Source organism: Andrena cerasifolii, chromosome 4 (assembly GCF_050908995.1).
Source record: "Andrena cerasifolii isolate SP2316 chromosome 4, iyAndCera1_principal, whole genome shotgun sequence".
NCBI classification, from domain to species: domain Eukaryota; kingdom Metazoa; phylum Arthropoda; class Insecta; order Hymenoptera; family Andrenidae; genus Andrena; species Andrena cerasifolii.
In genome coordinates this window covers 8,045,930-8,060,656 of record NC_135121.1, presented here as the reverse complement: position 1 = coordinate 8,060,656, position 14,727 = coordinate 8,045,930, and the positions used below count along the sequence as shown (strand labels likewise).

Sequence of the window (14,727 nt, the reverse complement as noted above, 5' to 3'; positions counted from 1 at the left end):
ATGAATACTTGGTTCTTTCAGGCTTCAATTGCACCGTCGGTTTTCCCGCTCTTTATTAAGGATAGGTGTTGAGGGTGTGGATTGATTAAAGTTTCTAAAGGGAACTAAGTATCGTGTGTCTTTATACTCTTTCGTTTAGTAGGGAGGTGATAGATTTACTGGTGAATATACGGGTTTCTTTTCTGGACCATAAAACGACGATGCAATTGGGTTTGTTCTTTATCATTTGCATCCTTGACTGCGAACGCTCTGGTCATGTTTTACGTTGTTGTGCTACTCTAACGTTGCTTGCATGCTTATTAACAGCGTTGAAATTGATAGTAATTTTTACAGAATCGAAGGAAGAGGCTGGTCCTTCAAAGGATATTTTTTTTAAATCGCAAAGTTGCTTTTCCATATATTTCTCGTTCCCATCGGTTTTATTAAGGTGTCCTTAATAAGCAGGTGATTTTTCTGCAGTTCCTGTCAATGTCAGCATATCGGTAGGGCAGAATCAGTTCCCTGAAGGAAGCGACGTCAGTATTGCCTGCAACGTCGACGGCTATCCCATTCCCCGAGTGTCGTGGTACAAGGATGAAGACTTGATTCAGCCCAGCAATCGAATTCAGGTTACTGGTGCGTACCCGGATTAAAAACTCGCCATTACATCGCAAAGTAAAGGAAAGAGAAGCAGCATTTGAACACGCCATGTAAATTCGCTTTTCAGAAGTGAACAGACTCGTGATCAGCGACGCGAACCGAGAGGATTCTGGTCGATATCGTTGCGAGGCCAACAACGATTACTCGTCGGCTTTCGACAGCGTGGAGATACAAGTTGCTGGTAAATTATTATCAATTTAATTCCTTATTCATCCTGTGCAACCGTCTTTCACTTACGACTTACAATATTTATACAGTATTTTAGGTGTCCGCCTCCGATCATTTTGATTTTTGGATATGTTATAGAGGAACGAAAATTAAGAAATACGTGTTTTTTTATTTTTCCCTGTTTTCATATTTGGGGCGTGAAAACGGCGTTCAAAGTTAGGGGTGGAAAATCATTTTTGTGGAATATCTCGAGAACTATTAGAGATAGGGGAATAGTGTCAATGGACGAATTTTGTGTCTTTGAATGCGAAATATGACTGACTCACCAGATTTTCAAAAATCCACAAAAATGATTTTTCAACCCTAACTTTCAACGCAGTTTTCACCCCCCAAATATGAAAACTGGGAAAAATAAAAAAACACGTATTTCTTATTTTTCGGTCCTCTATAACATATCCAAAAATCAAAATGATCGGAGGCGGACACCTAAAATACTCTCCTTATTCGCGAAACGCTTGAACATTTACTCAGGCGATTTTATTTCGAGAAATCAGAGAGAGGGGTAGCAGAAAATGCCCATTACGTTTTACTTGAACATTTATTCCTCGAAAGCCCAGCCACAGTTTCAATGTGCACGCCCACCTTCGCCACATTATCCCCACTGAAAATACCCCAGAATTATTGGAAAAAATTGAAGAGAACCATGTCCCCTCTCCAGGAATCTTCATCCACCCGAACTGCCAGGACAACACGTTCTTCGCCAAGTGCGACCTGATCGTGAAGGCCAGATACTGCAAGCACAAGTACTACGCGAAATTCTGTTGCCGCTCGTGCACGGAAGCCGGCCAGCTGCCCTCCAGGGGACCGCACCTGAACAACGTGAGAAGGAGGCGGAGGCACATCCTGAAGAGTCTCGTCTAACACCCCGAATGGAGGGTTCGGTGCTCGCGGCGTGGCTGACACGCCGACGGTGACGAGCAGCGATCACGATCGGGCGAAAACATCCACTAAATCAAGGGCAGACGCGAAGGGAACGACGACAGAGGAACAGAGGATGGAGACGTCGAGTGAACACCTGCGTCTCGGGGGGTGCTGCGTATAATCGACCTTAATTCACTGCCAAAGCCTTAGAACGTCTATACATAGGTATCTTAATATATTAAGCAACAGCGAGAGAGACGCAGAGACGCAGAAATGCGCGGCGAATCAGGAGGAAACGGAAGCAAGCTGTCCACGTTTCGTCGCTGCTTCTATCGGACGTCGTCATCCATGTATATACGATCTGACGCTGGATCCTAGTCGGTCGAAGCCATATTAGGCGGGTTAATCACTGTTCTTGGGAGACGCGAGGGACCTCGGAAGGTACTCCGATTTTATATTCTCCCCTTTCCCGGCTTCCTTTTCTTCGTATGCAACGTTGACCGTTTCTGGTGTCCGGCACCTGCGACTGCGTTTCAAACTCTGCGACGTGGTAGAAGACTTAAAGGGTTATCGATGTCTATGTCGCGTTCACATTGTTTCTGTTTTCTAACGGTAGTCAAGGATTGCCAGAATGCTTGGCGTTTCATCTGCGTTTCGTACCTTCGACGAGGGATCATCGCGAGATCCTGGAAACGCAGTCGCGGCGCACCGAGAATACGCGACCAATCTGTCTCGTGCCTCGGGATACGAGCCACCAATGCAAGTCTCGCGGAATGTAAATGTTAGGGGAGCAAAAAACGCCACTGGAAATCTCACGGGCCCGCTTGTTACCCTCGTTTCTCTTGTGGCATAGAACTCCGAGGTGGGAGCGTCGCATCTTTTTCTTACCTAACGGCCGTCGCGTCGCGCGATCGAACGAACAGAGGCAGGAGACTTGTACCTATTTGTATGAAGCATATACGCACGTTATGTTGTACAATATGAATAGTTTATTAACGCTGTATGCCATTTATATACTCTATGATACTGTTATTACTTATTCATTATCGATATCCGGACGTATCGCCAAGTGCACCGCCGCCAAATAGTCCTCGATCACGATTGAACGATAATAATCTTAGGGGCGATCGAACGTCGCAAAGGTGCAACATCGGGGAGCGATCGTTGGCTTCGTTCGTGGAGCCCGCGTGCATTGGGGAATTAAGTGAGAGGCGTTAACAGCCCAGGCTTTTAATCCTTGAATTTCGGCTGTCGAGTTTTTGCAGAGGTTTCGTTGCATCTTTGCACGATTGTGCCGTACGATCTGTTGCGGCGCTGAAACCGCGTCACATGGGCATATTAACGCGTTGCATTTATATATTTGTTCCTGAACATTTTAATCGTAATGTTAACTACGTACCGTTACTATGTATACCGTGTCATCTGTCGTGAGCTTTTGGTGTTGGGGGATTCGAGTTCATGTCGCCCCGGATCGTCGAATTCTCAAGGTAGAATTCAAGGTAAATTGTAAACTTTGGAATGTAATCGACACCTTGGACTTGGAATTTTTCTACTTCGTCACGTGGAATTTGAATCCGAACGATTTCTAATGCCTCCATTTCTGATTCTGGTTAGTCAAGATTCTGTTTGAGAGCGCCATCATTCCTAAATGAATTTTCAATTCGAATTGAAGCGTTTATGCACGAAGGAGCGACCAGGTAACGTGGACTCTTGAACCCAAACGCCACAGGAATATTAGTAGCTCGTAGCATATCAGGATTCCGAAGGGAAAGGTACCAAAAGCATTTATATAATGTATATCGTAGACGTAAGTTTTACTTAATCGATCCGAGTCGATGGAATATCCACGGAACCGTAGGGAAGGACGCTCTTCTTTCACCTTATCGTTTCAGTCACAGTAAAATGACAGTGCCTTATTAGATGCCCTTCGAAAGTGTCGGGGAAAGAGTGCTAAATATAAATTTGCATACGGACACCGATTAGTGTAAATACAGCGTAGTGAACGATCAGAACGAACAAGTCCTCTCGAGATGTTCAGTCGCGGTTCGAGAAACCAACGCAGCATCGACGTTTCGATTTTAGATGATCACACCGAACCAATTCCTCCGATTCGACGTCTTTCCTACACCTTCCCCCTTTCTCACCGTTGGCGGACACAATTTTACCGAAAGCTTCGGACTGAACAATTCAGACGATACGCCAAGCGAAGAAGCTTCGCACTTATGCCTTCGACCAAATTTCAACATTAAGACAATCTCGTAGCTGCATCAGAAACGAACGCGTATCGTGGAAGAAATTAAACATTGCCACTCCAGCGATACTTTCTCGGGGGTGCAATTGACTTCCCCAATTCACTCGGAGGAATCGGGCCAACGGGACAGAAGAATAGATAAATACATATTGAGTACTCTTCTCCTCCGTGCTCCTCTAGATCTGACCAAACTAGATATTACACGATTGTGACGGATATGTTGTAACGTAGCGACACGACGACTATCTAGCGAATGTATAAATTAGTTTCAGTATAGTTTACGAGTCATAGATATCCTACTGATCGCATATCGGACGTAGATGGAATAGATCCACCGTAGGTGGACGGGGAATCGATTTTAACGGAACGCAAGGTACGCGCAGTGAACGTCATTTCAGTAGATCCACCCCACCCCCCCCTCCGCCCCAACCCTTGTTCGTATAGTAAATAATTTATATTTCTACCGTGTGATTTAAGTCTTGTACAATGCCCTACCATTCACATACTGTTACACTAGAGATGTATATAATTCTCACTATCACCTATATACTCGTTAAAGACGACATATCTTATGGGGCAACGAAGCTCCTCGTAGAGACTCCAGCGTCTGTAGAAGTGATCGTGACAGGGTCGTTCGATAGTTTTAGTCAACGCCTTCCGGGAATCTGTTCTACTTATAAGACAGGATAACTTTGAATCGTCAGATCGTGGGGTAGAGCTGGTCGAGTACTCGACGTTTCAAATTGTTAGAAGCGAACGGAGTCTGTGCAATAGTATCTGAAATACTTGGTTAATGTCATCGGAGTACTCAACGGGCTCTAATAACCATATCCTGATAGCAGAATAGTTGCCTAATAGTAGCGGAGAGATTGTTGATACAGCATTCACTTTGTAATATAAATATAGAGTCCCATAGCGTAGGAAAGCTCTTCAGATGTCCCAGTTGCTACAGAATACTTAGCGAAGTTGATTAGTGTAGGAATTCCAGGTTTAAATCAGCTAGAAGTGTAAAGACGAATGTTCAGATTCCGTGTACCATCGCCACTTTGTTTCTTCAGCCTTTGGAAGTACGTAGGTCGGCCTTCGGCTCGGTCACAGAAGTATCGCAGAGTTGGGGAAAAGGATTTCGAAGCATTCAGTCCCATTTCATTATCGTAGGGTAAGATCTCACAAGAACATGGAACACACCTCGCGTACAGACAGAGAGTTTCCCGGGATTCTTTCAGTTCGACGCTTCTTCGATCCCCCGAGCATCCTGTCTAGCATTTTAGAAACGTTCTGGGAGTCGATCACGTTCGCGATCATCGCTACGGACACGGGCGAAGGGTTAAGCGTTTCACGAGAAGGAGAATTGCCAAAAAAAAAAAAATGGAAAAAACAAAAAGAAAAGTTAATCACTTATTCGTGTCTCCAGTGTATTATTCTATACGTGCATAGCTCATCGCGACAGTGCTAAAGATTTTAGTGAGTGTATTTGTAACTGTAAGTATCCTAGGTGACGATTAATATAATATATATATATATATATAATTATAAAATAAAGGTAGACGTAAAGGAATGCCACTATACAAACAATGTATGGACAATAATAATATATAAGATCCTTAAATATACGGTTAAACAATCAGCATGATTATTCTTTGAGGAAGACTCGGTGGTGTCCTAAAATTTGGCATATTTTTTATATCAAAGAAATTCCACTGTTACCGTTACTTGAAGAAGTCTGCTTCACAAGCCTTTATATCATTCTTCAAACCTTTATTTCAATGTGAAAATTAACAAAGCACTGTATCCCCTTATTACCAATAATTAACGATTCACTATCTTCTACTATTATCACTGAAAATAATGTTGAAACTTGTCTTTACAACACACCGGCGAATTTCAGGATCTTTCACCATCGATCAAGCCCTCCTCGATCTTTTAGACGCGTCGATGCTCTCGGAGCTGCGCATCAGGTATCGTTGGTGTTGTTTCTCGATGACCACCGCTCTCTCGACCCTCTCCGTCGCGATCCTCTCGATCTTAGCGAACAGCTCCGTGTGCACAGCGATGCACTTGCGAAAATCCCTACGATCGAGGCGATACACCTCGCAGACCTCGATCGCGATCACGCTCGCCACCCTCCTCTGGTCGGGAACTAAGAGCGCCACTTCGCCGAAATGTGCACCGTCGTCCAAATGGCAGATCTGTTGAATTCCAAACGATTGCACGTTGATATTACCTGAAGACTCTATCCAGAACCACGTCTAAACGAGGAGAAGAAATTACCTCCTTTCCAGTGGGCGTCAACACAGCGACGGTCCCAGCGGACAGAAAGAACATGCAGTCACCCTGGGCCCCAGCTTTCACTATCACGTCGTTTGGCAAGTACAGCTCGAACCTCAGGTTCTTAATGATCGACCGTAGGATGTTCTTCGGCAAAGCTTTGAAGATCGGCACGTTCTCGACCAAACGGTGGCTCGACTGGAGCGCGATCTCTTCGCGCAGTTGCTCTGATGCACGAGCAACACATTAAGTGGAACAGTTAGAGAGATTGAACGGAGGTCCTGTACCTGACAAAGCGGACAGGATCAATTTCTCGCGGAAGTAGCTGTTCCGGAAACGGTAATGATAGTAAGCCAGGAGGCGTTTCTTCATATGCGCTGGAAGCTGCTTTTGCCTCGTGTAAGCCGCCACTTGGTTAACGATCTCCTGGAACTTGGACTTCGACGATTTTCTGCCAGCCTTTATCTGGATAAGCATCACTGAAACGAGGTGAATGGGAAGATGATTACCTCCGCTGGATGATATTCAGAGAGGTATTTGGTAGCTGGATTGGGCGAAAGGTTCACCTAGGATGTAACACTCGATAAATCTGCCTGTTATCATCAGAATGCAGCTGAGTATTGTGTGGCCGTCTGTTCCCGGCACGAACAGCCCGTAACCGGTAGCCGAGAGCTGCTCCACGACGATGAACAGCGCGTTCCGGAACCTGCCGGCTATTGTGTTATCATCCAAGTCAGTTATCCAGCACTCGTGGCAATCCTGCGAATGGAACGCAGGGTTCAACAACCTTTTCTACTCCTTCGCGTGCTAAGGTTTCGTTAGCGTCACTGCCTCGGCGATAGTTCGATCGATTACTTCGGGCAGGGAGTTAGTGAACTGGAGAACCATGATAGGAATTAAGTAGCACAGGCAGCTGAACCAGAACATGATGTAAAAGGCCAGCATGAGGGTGGTGACCATTTCGTAATAGAAATGCAGCACCTTGAAGTACTGAAATATCATGCGCAAAGCGTCAGGATGAAGTCTACTGACGTTAAAGCGGCAAGCTTCGACAACCGTAAGCATCGTTTTACCGTGAACATTTCCAAAATCTGCAAGTTGGCGTGGCCGTAACGAGAGAGCTTCAGGAGGGGCAGAAGATTTATTAAAACGATCAGGCGGCTGGAGTTTCGCCCTGGTAGCCGCCGCCACGGCAGCGTTATGTGATCCCATGGCAAGGAGGAAAGGATATCCGGAATAAGGAGAGTCTTGAGGTACTGGCTGAGCGAAGAATTGCGCGAAAATAACGAGGCGGGTAAAGGTAGATAACAGAAAAAATCCGTGGTGATAAAATACGAGGTACTTTAATATCTTCGACGGTTCCAATACGACCCGCGTGCGTTTCTTCTCGTCGTACCCAGTGATGCAGTTGCAAACAATGTCCACCCAGCAGAACGCGTAAATTAAAGGGTTCACTCTGTCCAAGTAGATGGCGTCGTGGCACATCACGACGAAGCAAATTACAAAGGGTATCGTCAGAAAGGCAATCAGCAGCACCACCGTCATCGTTACATCCCAGAGGAACCTGAAGATGTTCTTAAACAGAACGAACCCCTATTTACTCGGGAATCGATCCATAAACAGCGGTCTGGTACCTCGAGTGACTGAAGGGGTGTACGATCCACCAATGTGGAAGGGCGGCGTGCCTTCTTCTTTCAGCAGACACAGCTGCCATGCTGGCGAGATACATTTTCGTCCGCGGAGTATTTTCGCCGATCCTGCAGACGTTCATCCACGCTTGCTTGAATATTAAATTCTTCGAGTTCGTCGCGTTGCCACTGAAATCGAAGCTTTCCCCGTTCGTTGGTAATGTACAAGCGTGTTCCTTCATTTTCAAAACTCTCTGCTTGCTTCTTTTAACCTTTACTCGTTGGGTTGAATCTCTGGTTTCCAGTCACTGGACCCTTTGAGGAATTCAGATGAAGGGCGCTAAATGATATTCGTTTATCAATTTCAGTATATATTTATTTCCTTTTCCCCTGTTGCTTTTAATTGGAATTGAGATTATTAGCTTCGGCTTTTCCATCACGGTCTGAAGTTGGCGAATCCCGGAACGGCATGAACATTGGGAAGAATGAACGGAGGAGGGACGAACGTAAAGCACAGGGTAGTGAACTGTCGTTTATTAAAAATCTTTCGACGATAAAAAATATACCCAACCGCGTCCCGTCATTGTAACACAATGAACGATCATTCTATGAACTAAGATACATGTATACAAACGAGGGTGCATCCTATTTATTCACAGTGCATATGATGGTGTACGATGGCGATGCGTGGTTCGCTGCAATTACGGGGAACGAGCGTGACGATTTGTGCGTGTGTTGGCTGCATGGATCAGTGATGCTGTAATTGACGAATCAAAATTTCGCCGGGGTACAGAAGCGTATTGGTACTGGCGACTTTGAGCTGGAACAATGGAAAGAAAAAGGAACGAAACTCGTGCCTTAGCCGTCCAACTGGTTTCGTTGTCCAATGCGCCTTGAAGCTTTTCAGCTAATAAAAAAATTAAAATGTCTGAAGGACATGGCTTGTCTGACATTTTCGGTATTTTTTATAGAGTTACAGTCGACGCCAGGATAAATGAAGACTCGGTACTACTGAAGGATAGGAAGCCTCAAAACTCTATTTTCTATGTTCAATGTTTGAGACCCTCAGGCTATCGAAAGTTCTAAAACAGCAAAGTGTGACCCAAAAATGAAGCCTTTTTTAGCCTCTTTTTGATTCCACAATTTTGGAACGGAATTTCGTGCCAAATGATACCTTATGATGAGACATCAATCGCAAGAAATTTTCGAGTTGAGGTGACAATTAGTTTCTGAGATATGGAAGGTCAACGAAGTGGAAATTCGTTAACGCGTCAACCTATATAATTTGAACTTAGATTTTCAAAATTCACGAAAAAAAATCAAAATCAAGAAATATAAATGTCTGTGTAGTGGGTGTTTTTTTTAAATATATCGTTCACCATTTTGAAACGGCCAGTATGAATTTTGAAAATCTAAGTTCAAATTCGTTGTTGACAATCAGCAAAACCCCTGGAAATAATTGTTTAAATTATCGGACTTACGAATTTTCACTTTTATAACCTCCCATATCTCAGAAACTAATTGTCACCTCAACTTGAAAATTTCGCGATTGATGCCTCATCATAAGGTATCGTTTCGCATAAAATTCAGTTCCAAAAATCGCGGAACTAAAAAGAGACTATTTTTTGGGTCACTCTTTCTTTCATTAGTAATTCAACTTGGAGATCGAATGTATCTAGGAACCATTCAGTTACTGCTCCCGACTTTACAAGTTTGCTGAACATGTTGATCTGGTTAAAAACAAGGTTTCTGATTAGGAACAAGCATTCGATCCTATATTATATATTTCAGTATCGGGAACAAGAAAGAAACTTAATGCAGCTGATTTACAAGTGGAAAGTTGGAAGGCGCACCTAGGAAATCGTCTCCGTTAAAAAAATAACTACCTGGTTAATTTAACATCAACTATCAGTCTTGCCAGATATTCCTGTTTGTCGTTTAGTATATCCTCTACTCGATTAAAAAAATACGACGCTCAAGCGTGTGTCTTCGTTGCTTGCGTCGCGATTACAAGAAAATTCGTATAATCTGCTTAATTTATAATCAGATGGATCAATGACGCGTAAAACGTGCAAGGAAATCGTGCAGATCCACCTACGATCCACCTTCCCGTGACTACAAAATTGCACGACCCCCTAAGATCGATTTCCTTCGCCGATCAACGATTACATAAATTTTTCGTGGCGATACGGTGACTTTCGTGTTACGTCTACTGGTACAAACATCAAATTGTATATATATATATATATATATATATATACAATTTGATATACATATAAATTTTACAATCGAGGTCAGGGTATTTTTCTGTCGCATACATTCATATAAATATAAAAGGTGGTTAACGAGATGCTCTCGATCTCGGGCAAATCCAGATCTTGACAATTTCCGTTGCTTCGACTATCGTGGAGCGAGATTCATTTGTCTCTTATGAGGGTTGCTTCATTTTATAGCGTGTCACGTTAAAATCGTACGAGTTGAATTTCCCCTACGGTCGGACAATACATCACAAACTCAATTAGATTTTTGCTACCAAATGTGAGAGGTACATAGTTAAATGTCTTTTCATAATTATTTTTAACACTCTACCACCAAATCGAGTGCACCATTTCTTCCAACGTTTCACCGTGGGAGAAATGTTACTCTTTCAAAGTCGAAAGCAAAGCTAACCCCTCTAAGCGACGAATGTAATCCCCGATTCGCGGAGGAACGCCGATACGGCACGAACTTCGGTAGCACGTCTGGAATCCAAAGTTCAGTGAACATGACTGTCCCGCTCTAAATTCGCTCGAAGTTCAGCGACTTGCGTGGAGAACAACCGGTACCTCGGAACGATACGAAACGTACGAAATCGTTAGAAAATCGTCTACAAATCGTCTCCTGGTTCTACGCCTATCCAATCGGTATAATACAACATGGATCGAGTAATTCGTGAACTGCTACCCTAGAATTGTCAGTCCGAGGTGTGGGGCCCATCAAAATACGTCTTCAAAAATCAACGAACGCGTCTTCGAACGTGTCCTTGAACGCCTTAAGGTAGATCCTAAGAACACAGTTGCGGATACCATCCCGTGAAACACCCACAGAACCTTTTCTTCCTGTTCTTCTGTCTTCGCGTGAAAGTAGACCCGTGGCACTCTCGATTCGAGTTGATTTTACACGTCGATACCGAGCAGCTCCCGGCTGTCTGCCCTCGATAGTCGACGGCGTAAACTGCGACGACGGAACTCCTTCCATCAGACGGATGCGCGCTTCTTGCGGAGGCTGGCAGAGGCCGATGGAGACCTGTAGCCTTGGTACCCCTGGTCCAAGTGCTCCGAATTTGCCGGCCGCAGACACGTGCAAAAGCACACCTTCACGCAGTCGTCCATGTCGTGAATTATCGGCACGTGGCCGCCCAGCAGCCGCCCATTCACCGCGATTACTTGCCCATCCAGCACTGGAACATGGTGAGGAACAACTACCAGCTCGTTGTCGTCGCGGCGTGCGTCCCCCGTGTTCCTGTTTACCGAAGAAACCAGCGATTAACGGAAGCCAGGAAATTCTACTATATTATGCAACAGGGTGAAGTCTGAGAAAATATTTCTTCTCGTGTTCCGACCATTTTTATAAGATCCCTTGAATTAACAATTGGGGAAACGAGTACGTACATCGTCATGAAACGGAGTACGAGCAAGTTTATGCTGGCAGCGACGACGGCCAGACCGAATAGGATGAACACCAGACTTAAGGCCACGTATCCTGGTTTATTGGAAAGTGCATGGTCGTTCTGTAACATTTTTCGGTGGAAAGATTGATCGTGTACAGAGGTAACTCAAAATATGTTGAGAATAGTGCAGTTTATTGCGAATGAGGGAATTAATGATTGAGATGATACAAAGGTGTTTATCAGCTCGAGAGACTACTGATGTGTATAACCGAGCGCTCGCGTCGGTCACGAGAGCGAGAGTGTATATGTGAGTGTAAATGAGGAACAGTATGTTTGTATATGTGATCGCGAAAAGTAAATACAAGGTTCATCAGCTGATCCAGGTTTCTTTCGGCTGATGTGGAAAGAAAGAGGGATAGAAATAGAGAGAGAGTGAGAGATGATTTTGCCGAAACAGATCGAGTGTGATATAATTGGATATTTGTCGGGTGGTATTTACCTGAAGAGCGACGTAATCGCCGAAGCCGATAGTAGTCAATGTGACGAAGCAGTAGTAGAAGCTATCGAAGTAGCTCCACCCCTCGTAACGCGAGAACACCGCTGCTCCAGTGGTGATGATTATACTCGAAAGCAAACCGGTCGCGAACATCAGATTCAACTCCGTCGCCTCTGTTTTCAGGCATCGTAGATACGTTTTTGCTCGCTTGATCACCACAGAGGCGAACTTGTTCAAACGTTCGCCGATGCTCTGGAACATCACCAGGCCCAGAGGGATGCCAACCATGGCGTACACCATGCAGAAAGCTTTCCCGCCTATGGTGACTGGCGTCGAGTGTCCGTAGCCTGCGAACGTCGAGAGAAATTAGCGGGAAAAGGTCAAGGAAGTATTTTCAGTTACCCTGTATCAGTGTTTCCCAAATTTGTTTGTGTCGCGATCCCCTTATAAAATATCCAATTAACCTGCGACCTTTTTCCCCATATAAGGTGAGGTAAATTTATTAAAGTGAAGAACACACATTAACAATAGATATTTCAGAATATAATTCAAACTGAATAATATTAAAAAAAAAATCGTGGCGAGCCTACAGAAATCACTTCACGAGCCACAGGTTGGAAATCACTACCCTATTCACGATGCATTTCCCGAAGCTGACTGTTTCAAAATGTTCTGAAACGATATCAAAAACCTGACTCACCGATCATAGCAAGCACGAGCGTGGAGAAATAGAAGGCACCCGCGAATTTCCACTGTGGGCCCGCCTTGTGCGGCTTGTTCTCTATTATAACGATCTCCAGCATTCTGTAATCCTCCTGCGTGATGTTGTACTTCTTCATCATGTTACGGCGAATCTCTGGCGAAATAATCACGGGTGAATAAGTACTCGGCGCGGCGCAGAATTCGCGAGGATTCCGCCAATACCGAATTGCGGGATACTCACCGGAGAGGAATTCCCAACGCTTCCTCTCCGTGTCCGACTCGAAGGCGTCGAACACAGCCGCCCCGACCAGCAAGTACGTGAACGTGCACACAACCAGCGCCAGAGTCCTCACGTTCGGCCTCTTCATCTTCCCGTTCCGACTGCCCCAGCCTCACCACCAACGAACTGGACGAAGCCTTCCAACGATCCGTCACCCTTCTACGCACTTGTCGAGACGAACACGCGCCGCCGTTTCTCAATCATGCCTCTCGCGATGGAACAGGAACAACGGAACCGACGGCATTCTCGTTTCGGACGCGGCGCTATCGATTCCCGCGCGACATGTTCCCAGGAACGGCCGTGGAAAACGTCGGGACGCGTGCACGACAAACCGGAGGCCCAGCAGCCACGGCACCCTCGTCGTTCGACGCTGCTTCAGACGCGACGGGATGAAGTATTGATCAGACACGCGCGCTGGGATAAGCCTCGTGGGCTACACCCCTGTATCGGCCGGGTAACCGAGTCTCCGTGTATTTAATACCAGACGAGTAACTGCTATCTTCTGTCTACCGTAACAGAATTTCTATTCCGTTCTCTCCTGCTTTTCTGCTTCTGTATTTTAAGGGAAGAAAAATACACTGTACGTTGGGTATACAGTGGGTTAAAATCGCGTGTCTGATATATTCAAATGCCTATCCAATGTAGGCCTACATCCTGGAGGACGTTTTGTGCACAGTAGTTTTCACCGAAACGAGTCCGACCACTGGTAAGCGCAGGGATGTCCCGTTTCAGTAGTACAAGTCGGTCATTGGTCAGACGTGGCGCTTCTGAGCGAATGGGAACGGGCTGACGAAAATCAATGCCTATGCTAGCTACCACTGATAATTTAGGGGACTCTTTACCGTCTGCAGAGTTAGGGAAGAGTATCCTTCGATCCATTGGATGGAGGGTGCTCCTGTAGGAACTTGGTACTCGATAGAGTTTCGAGTTAACTTTCTCCACGGCTGGGCGTAATTGAGTTGCCTAGGGCTGCGTGTTCTTGGGTTCTTGTTCCGCTGCTGAGTTACACCGCAGCGTTGTTGTTCGTGTAATTATTTGTTGCCCATGCTGGGCTATTGTTCAGCTTGAAAATTGATTAATTACCGTGCAGGGTGGTAGTTTGAGAGCGTAGGTTCTTGGTTGTTCTTTGTACTTTAGTCCGCTGCAGCTACGGACGTTTATCGTGTAGAATAAGTTGCTTCAGGAGTTCTTAATTCATTACTGTTACTGTTATTGAGATAATTAGGGGAAGTCTTGGGAACATTTTCCAATAAACTTGCGAAAGGCGTCGTGGTCTTGGTTCGTAATTCCACTGGCCTTATTGCGAAGAGAAGTGGGAAACAGGGAGGATGCAAAAGGTATATTAAAAATTAGTAGGGCGATCCAAGATTTCTCGACGAGCTTCCTTCCTTTCTTCGTACTTGTCCTTCAGACTGAAATTTCTCCGGTGCTGCTTGAAGGATTACTTGTTTACCATGAATGTAGAACACGGTGTTGTCGAGCTTGAGCTCGTCACGGAATTCCCTTGGCACTCGTCGCAGCACCGCGGGACAAATGCGAAAAAATGGATAAAAAATGTATGAGATTCAGTGACAGGTCCTTCGATCTAGGTTGGGTGAAAAAAGTCGCTTATCGGAAGGAATTCCAGCGCGTCTCGGAGATTAGAATCAAACGACGCTTTAATATCAATTATTACTATCGATTTTGTACTCCCTGCATCGCAGATGGAATTTTTGAGAAATTCCC

The 14,727-nt window shown here is 45.1% G+C and overlaps 3 protein-coding genes across 17 annotated transcripts in view; 1 reads left to right on the top strand and 2 right to left on the bottom strand.

Annotated features, from left to right (window-relative positions):
* Positions 1–5,606, top strand: part of Ppn (proteoglycan-like sulfated glycoprotein papilin) — a 112,576-nt gene extending 106,970 nt beyond the window's left edge. For all 15 annotated transcript variants that reach the window (XM_076811433.1, XM_076811442.1, XM_076811434.1 and 12 more), the window contains 3 exons: positions 460–615; positions 707–820; positions 1,526–5,606. In XM_076811433.1, the coding sequence (XP_076667548.1) occupies positions 460–615; positions 707–820; positions 1,526–1,728 (473 nt within the window). In that variant the 3' untranslated portion in view covers positions 1,729–5,606. The remainder of the gene's footprint in view (positions 1–459; positions 616–706; positions 821–1,525) is intronic.
* Positions 5,607–5,740: 134 nt separating this feature from the next.
* Positions 5,741–8,117, bottom strand: LOC143367987 (potassium/sodium hyperpolarization-activated cyclic nucleotide-gated channel 4). Its single transcript, XM_076810279.1, has 8 exons — positions 7,882–8,117; positions 7,590–7,811; positions 7,321–7,507; positions 7,103–7,237; positions 6,814–7,006; positions 6,535–6,726; positions 6,251–6,474; positions 5,741–6,168 (listed from the first exon to the last, which is right to left on the bottom strand). The coding sequence occupies exons 1-8, from the start codon at positions 8,115–8,117 to the stop codon at positions 5,884–5,886; spliced, it is 1,674 nt and encodes a 557-aa protein (XP_076666394.1). The 3' UTR covers positions 5,741–5,883.
* A 161-nt stretch (positions 8,118–8,278) lies between these two features.
* Positions 8,279–13,362, bottom strand: Task7 (TWIK-related acid-sensitive K[+] channel 7). The gene is made up of 5 exons (XM_076810300.1): positions 12,964–13,362; positions 12,721–12,876; positions 12,024–12,367; positions 11,526–11,644; positions 8,279–11,376 (listed from the first exon to the last, which is right to left on the bottom strand). Exons 1-5 carry the CDS (start codon positions 13,088–13,090, stop codon positions 11,112–11,114), a joined length of 1,011 nt encoding a protein of 336 aa, XP_076666415.1. The 5' UTR covers positions 13,091–13,362; the 3' UTR covers positions 8,279–11,111.
* Between the last annotated feature and the right edge of the window lie 1,365 nt (positions 13,363–14,727).

Excerpts from the sequence above, each read along its gene's own strand:
- LOC143367987 (XM_076810279.1), bottom strand. The coding sequence starts at position 8,117 with ATGAAGGAACACGCTTGTACATTACCAACGAACGGGGAAAGCTTCGAT. Across the intron at positions 6,727-6,813 it reads TATCGAGTGTTACATCCTAG|TGATGCTTATCCAGATAAAG; the intron begins GTGAACCTTTCG and ends ACCTCGTTTCAG. Across the intron at positions 6,169-6,250 it reads TGACGCCCACTGGAAAGGAG|ATCTGCCATTTGGACGACGG; the intron begins GTAATTTCTTCT and ends GGAATTCAACAG.
- Task7 (XM_076810300.1), bottom strand. The coding sequence starts at position 13,090 with ATGAAGAGGCCGAACGTGAGGACTCTGGCGCTGGTTGTGTGCACGTTC. Across the intron at positions 12,877-12,963 it reads GCGTTGGGAATTCCTCTCCG|AGATTCGCCGTAACATGATG; the intron begins GTGAGTATCCCG and ends TTATTTCGCCAG. Across the intron at positions 11,377-11,525 it reads GTACTCCGTTTCATGACGAT|GAACACGGGGGACGCACGCC; the intron begins GTACGTACTCGT and ends TTCGGTAAACAG.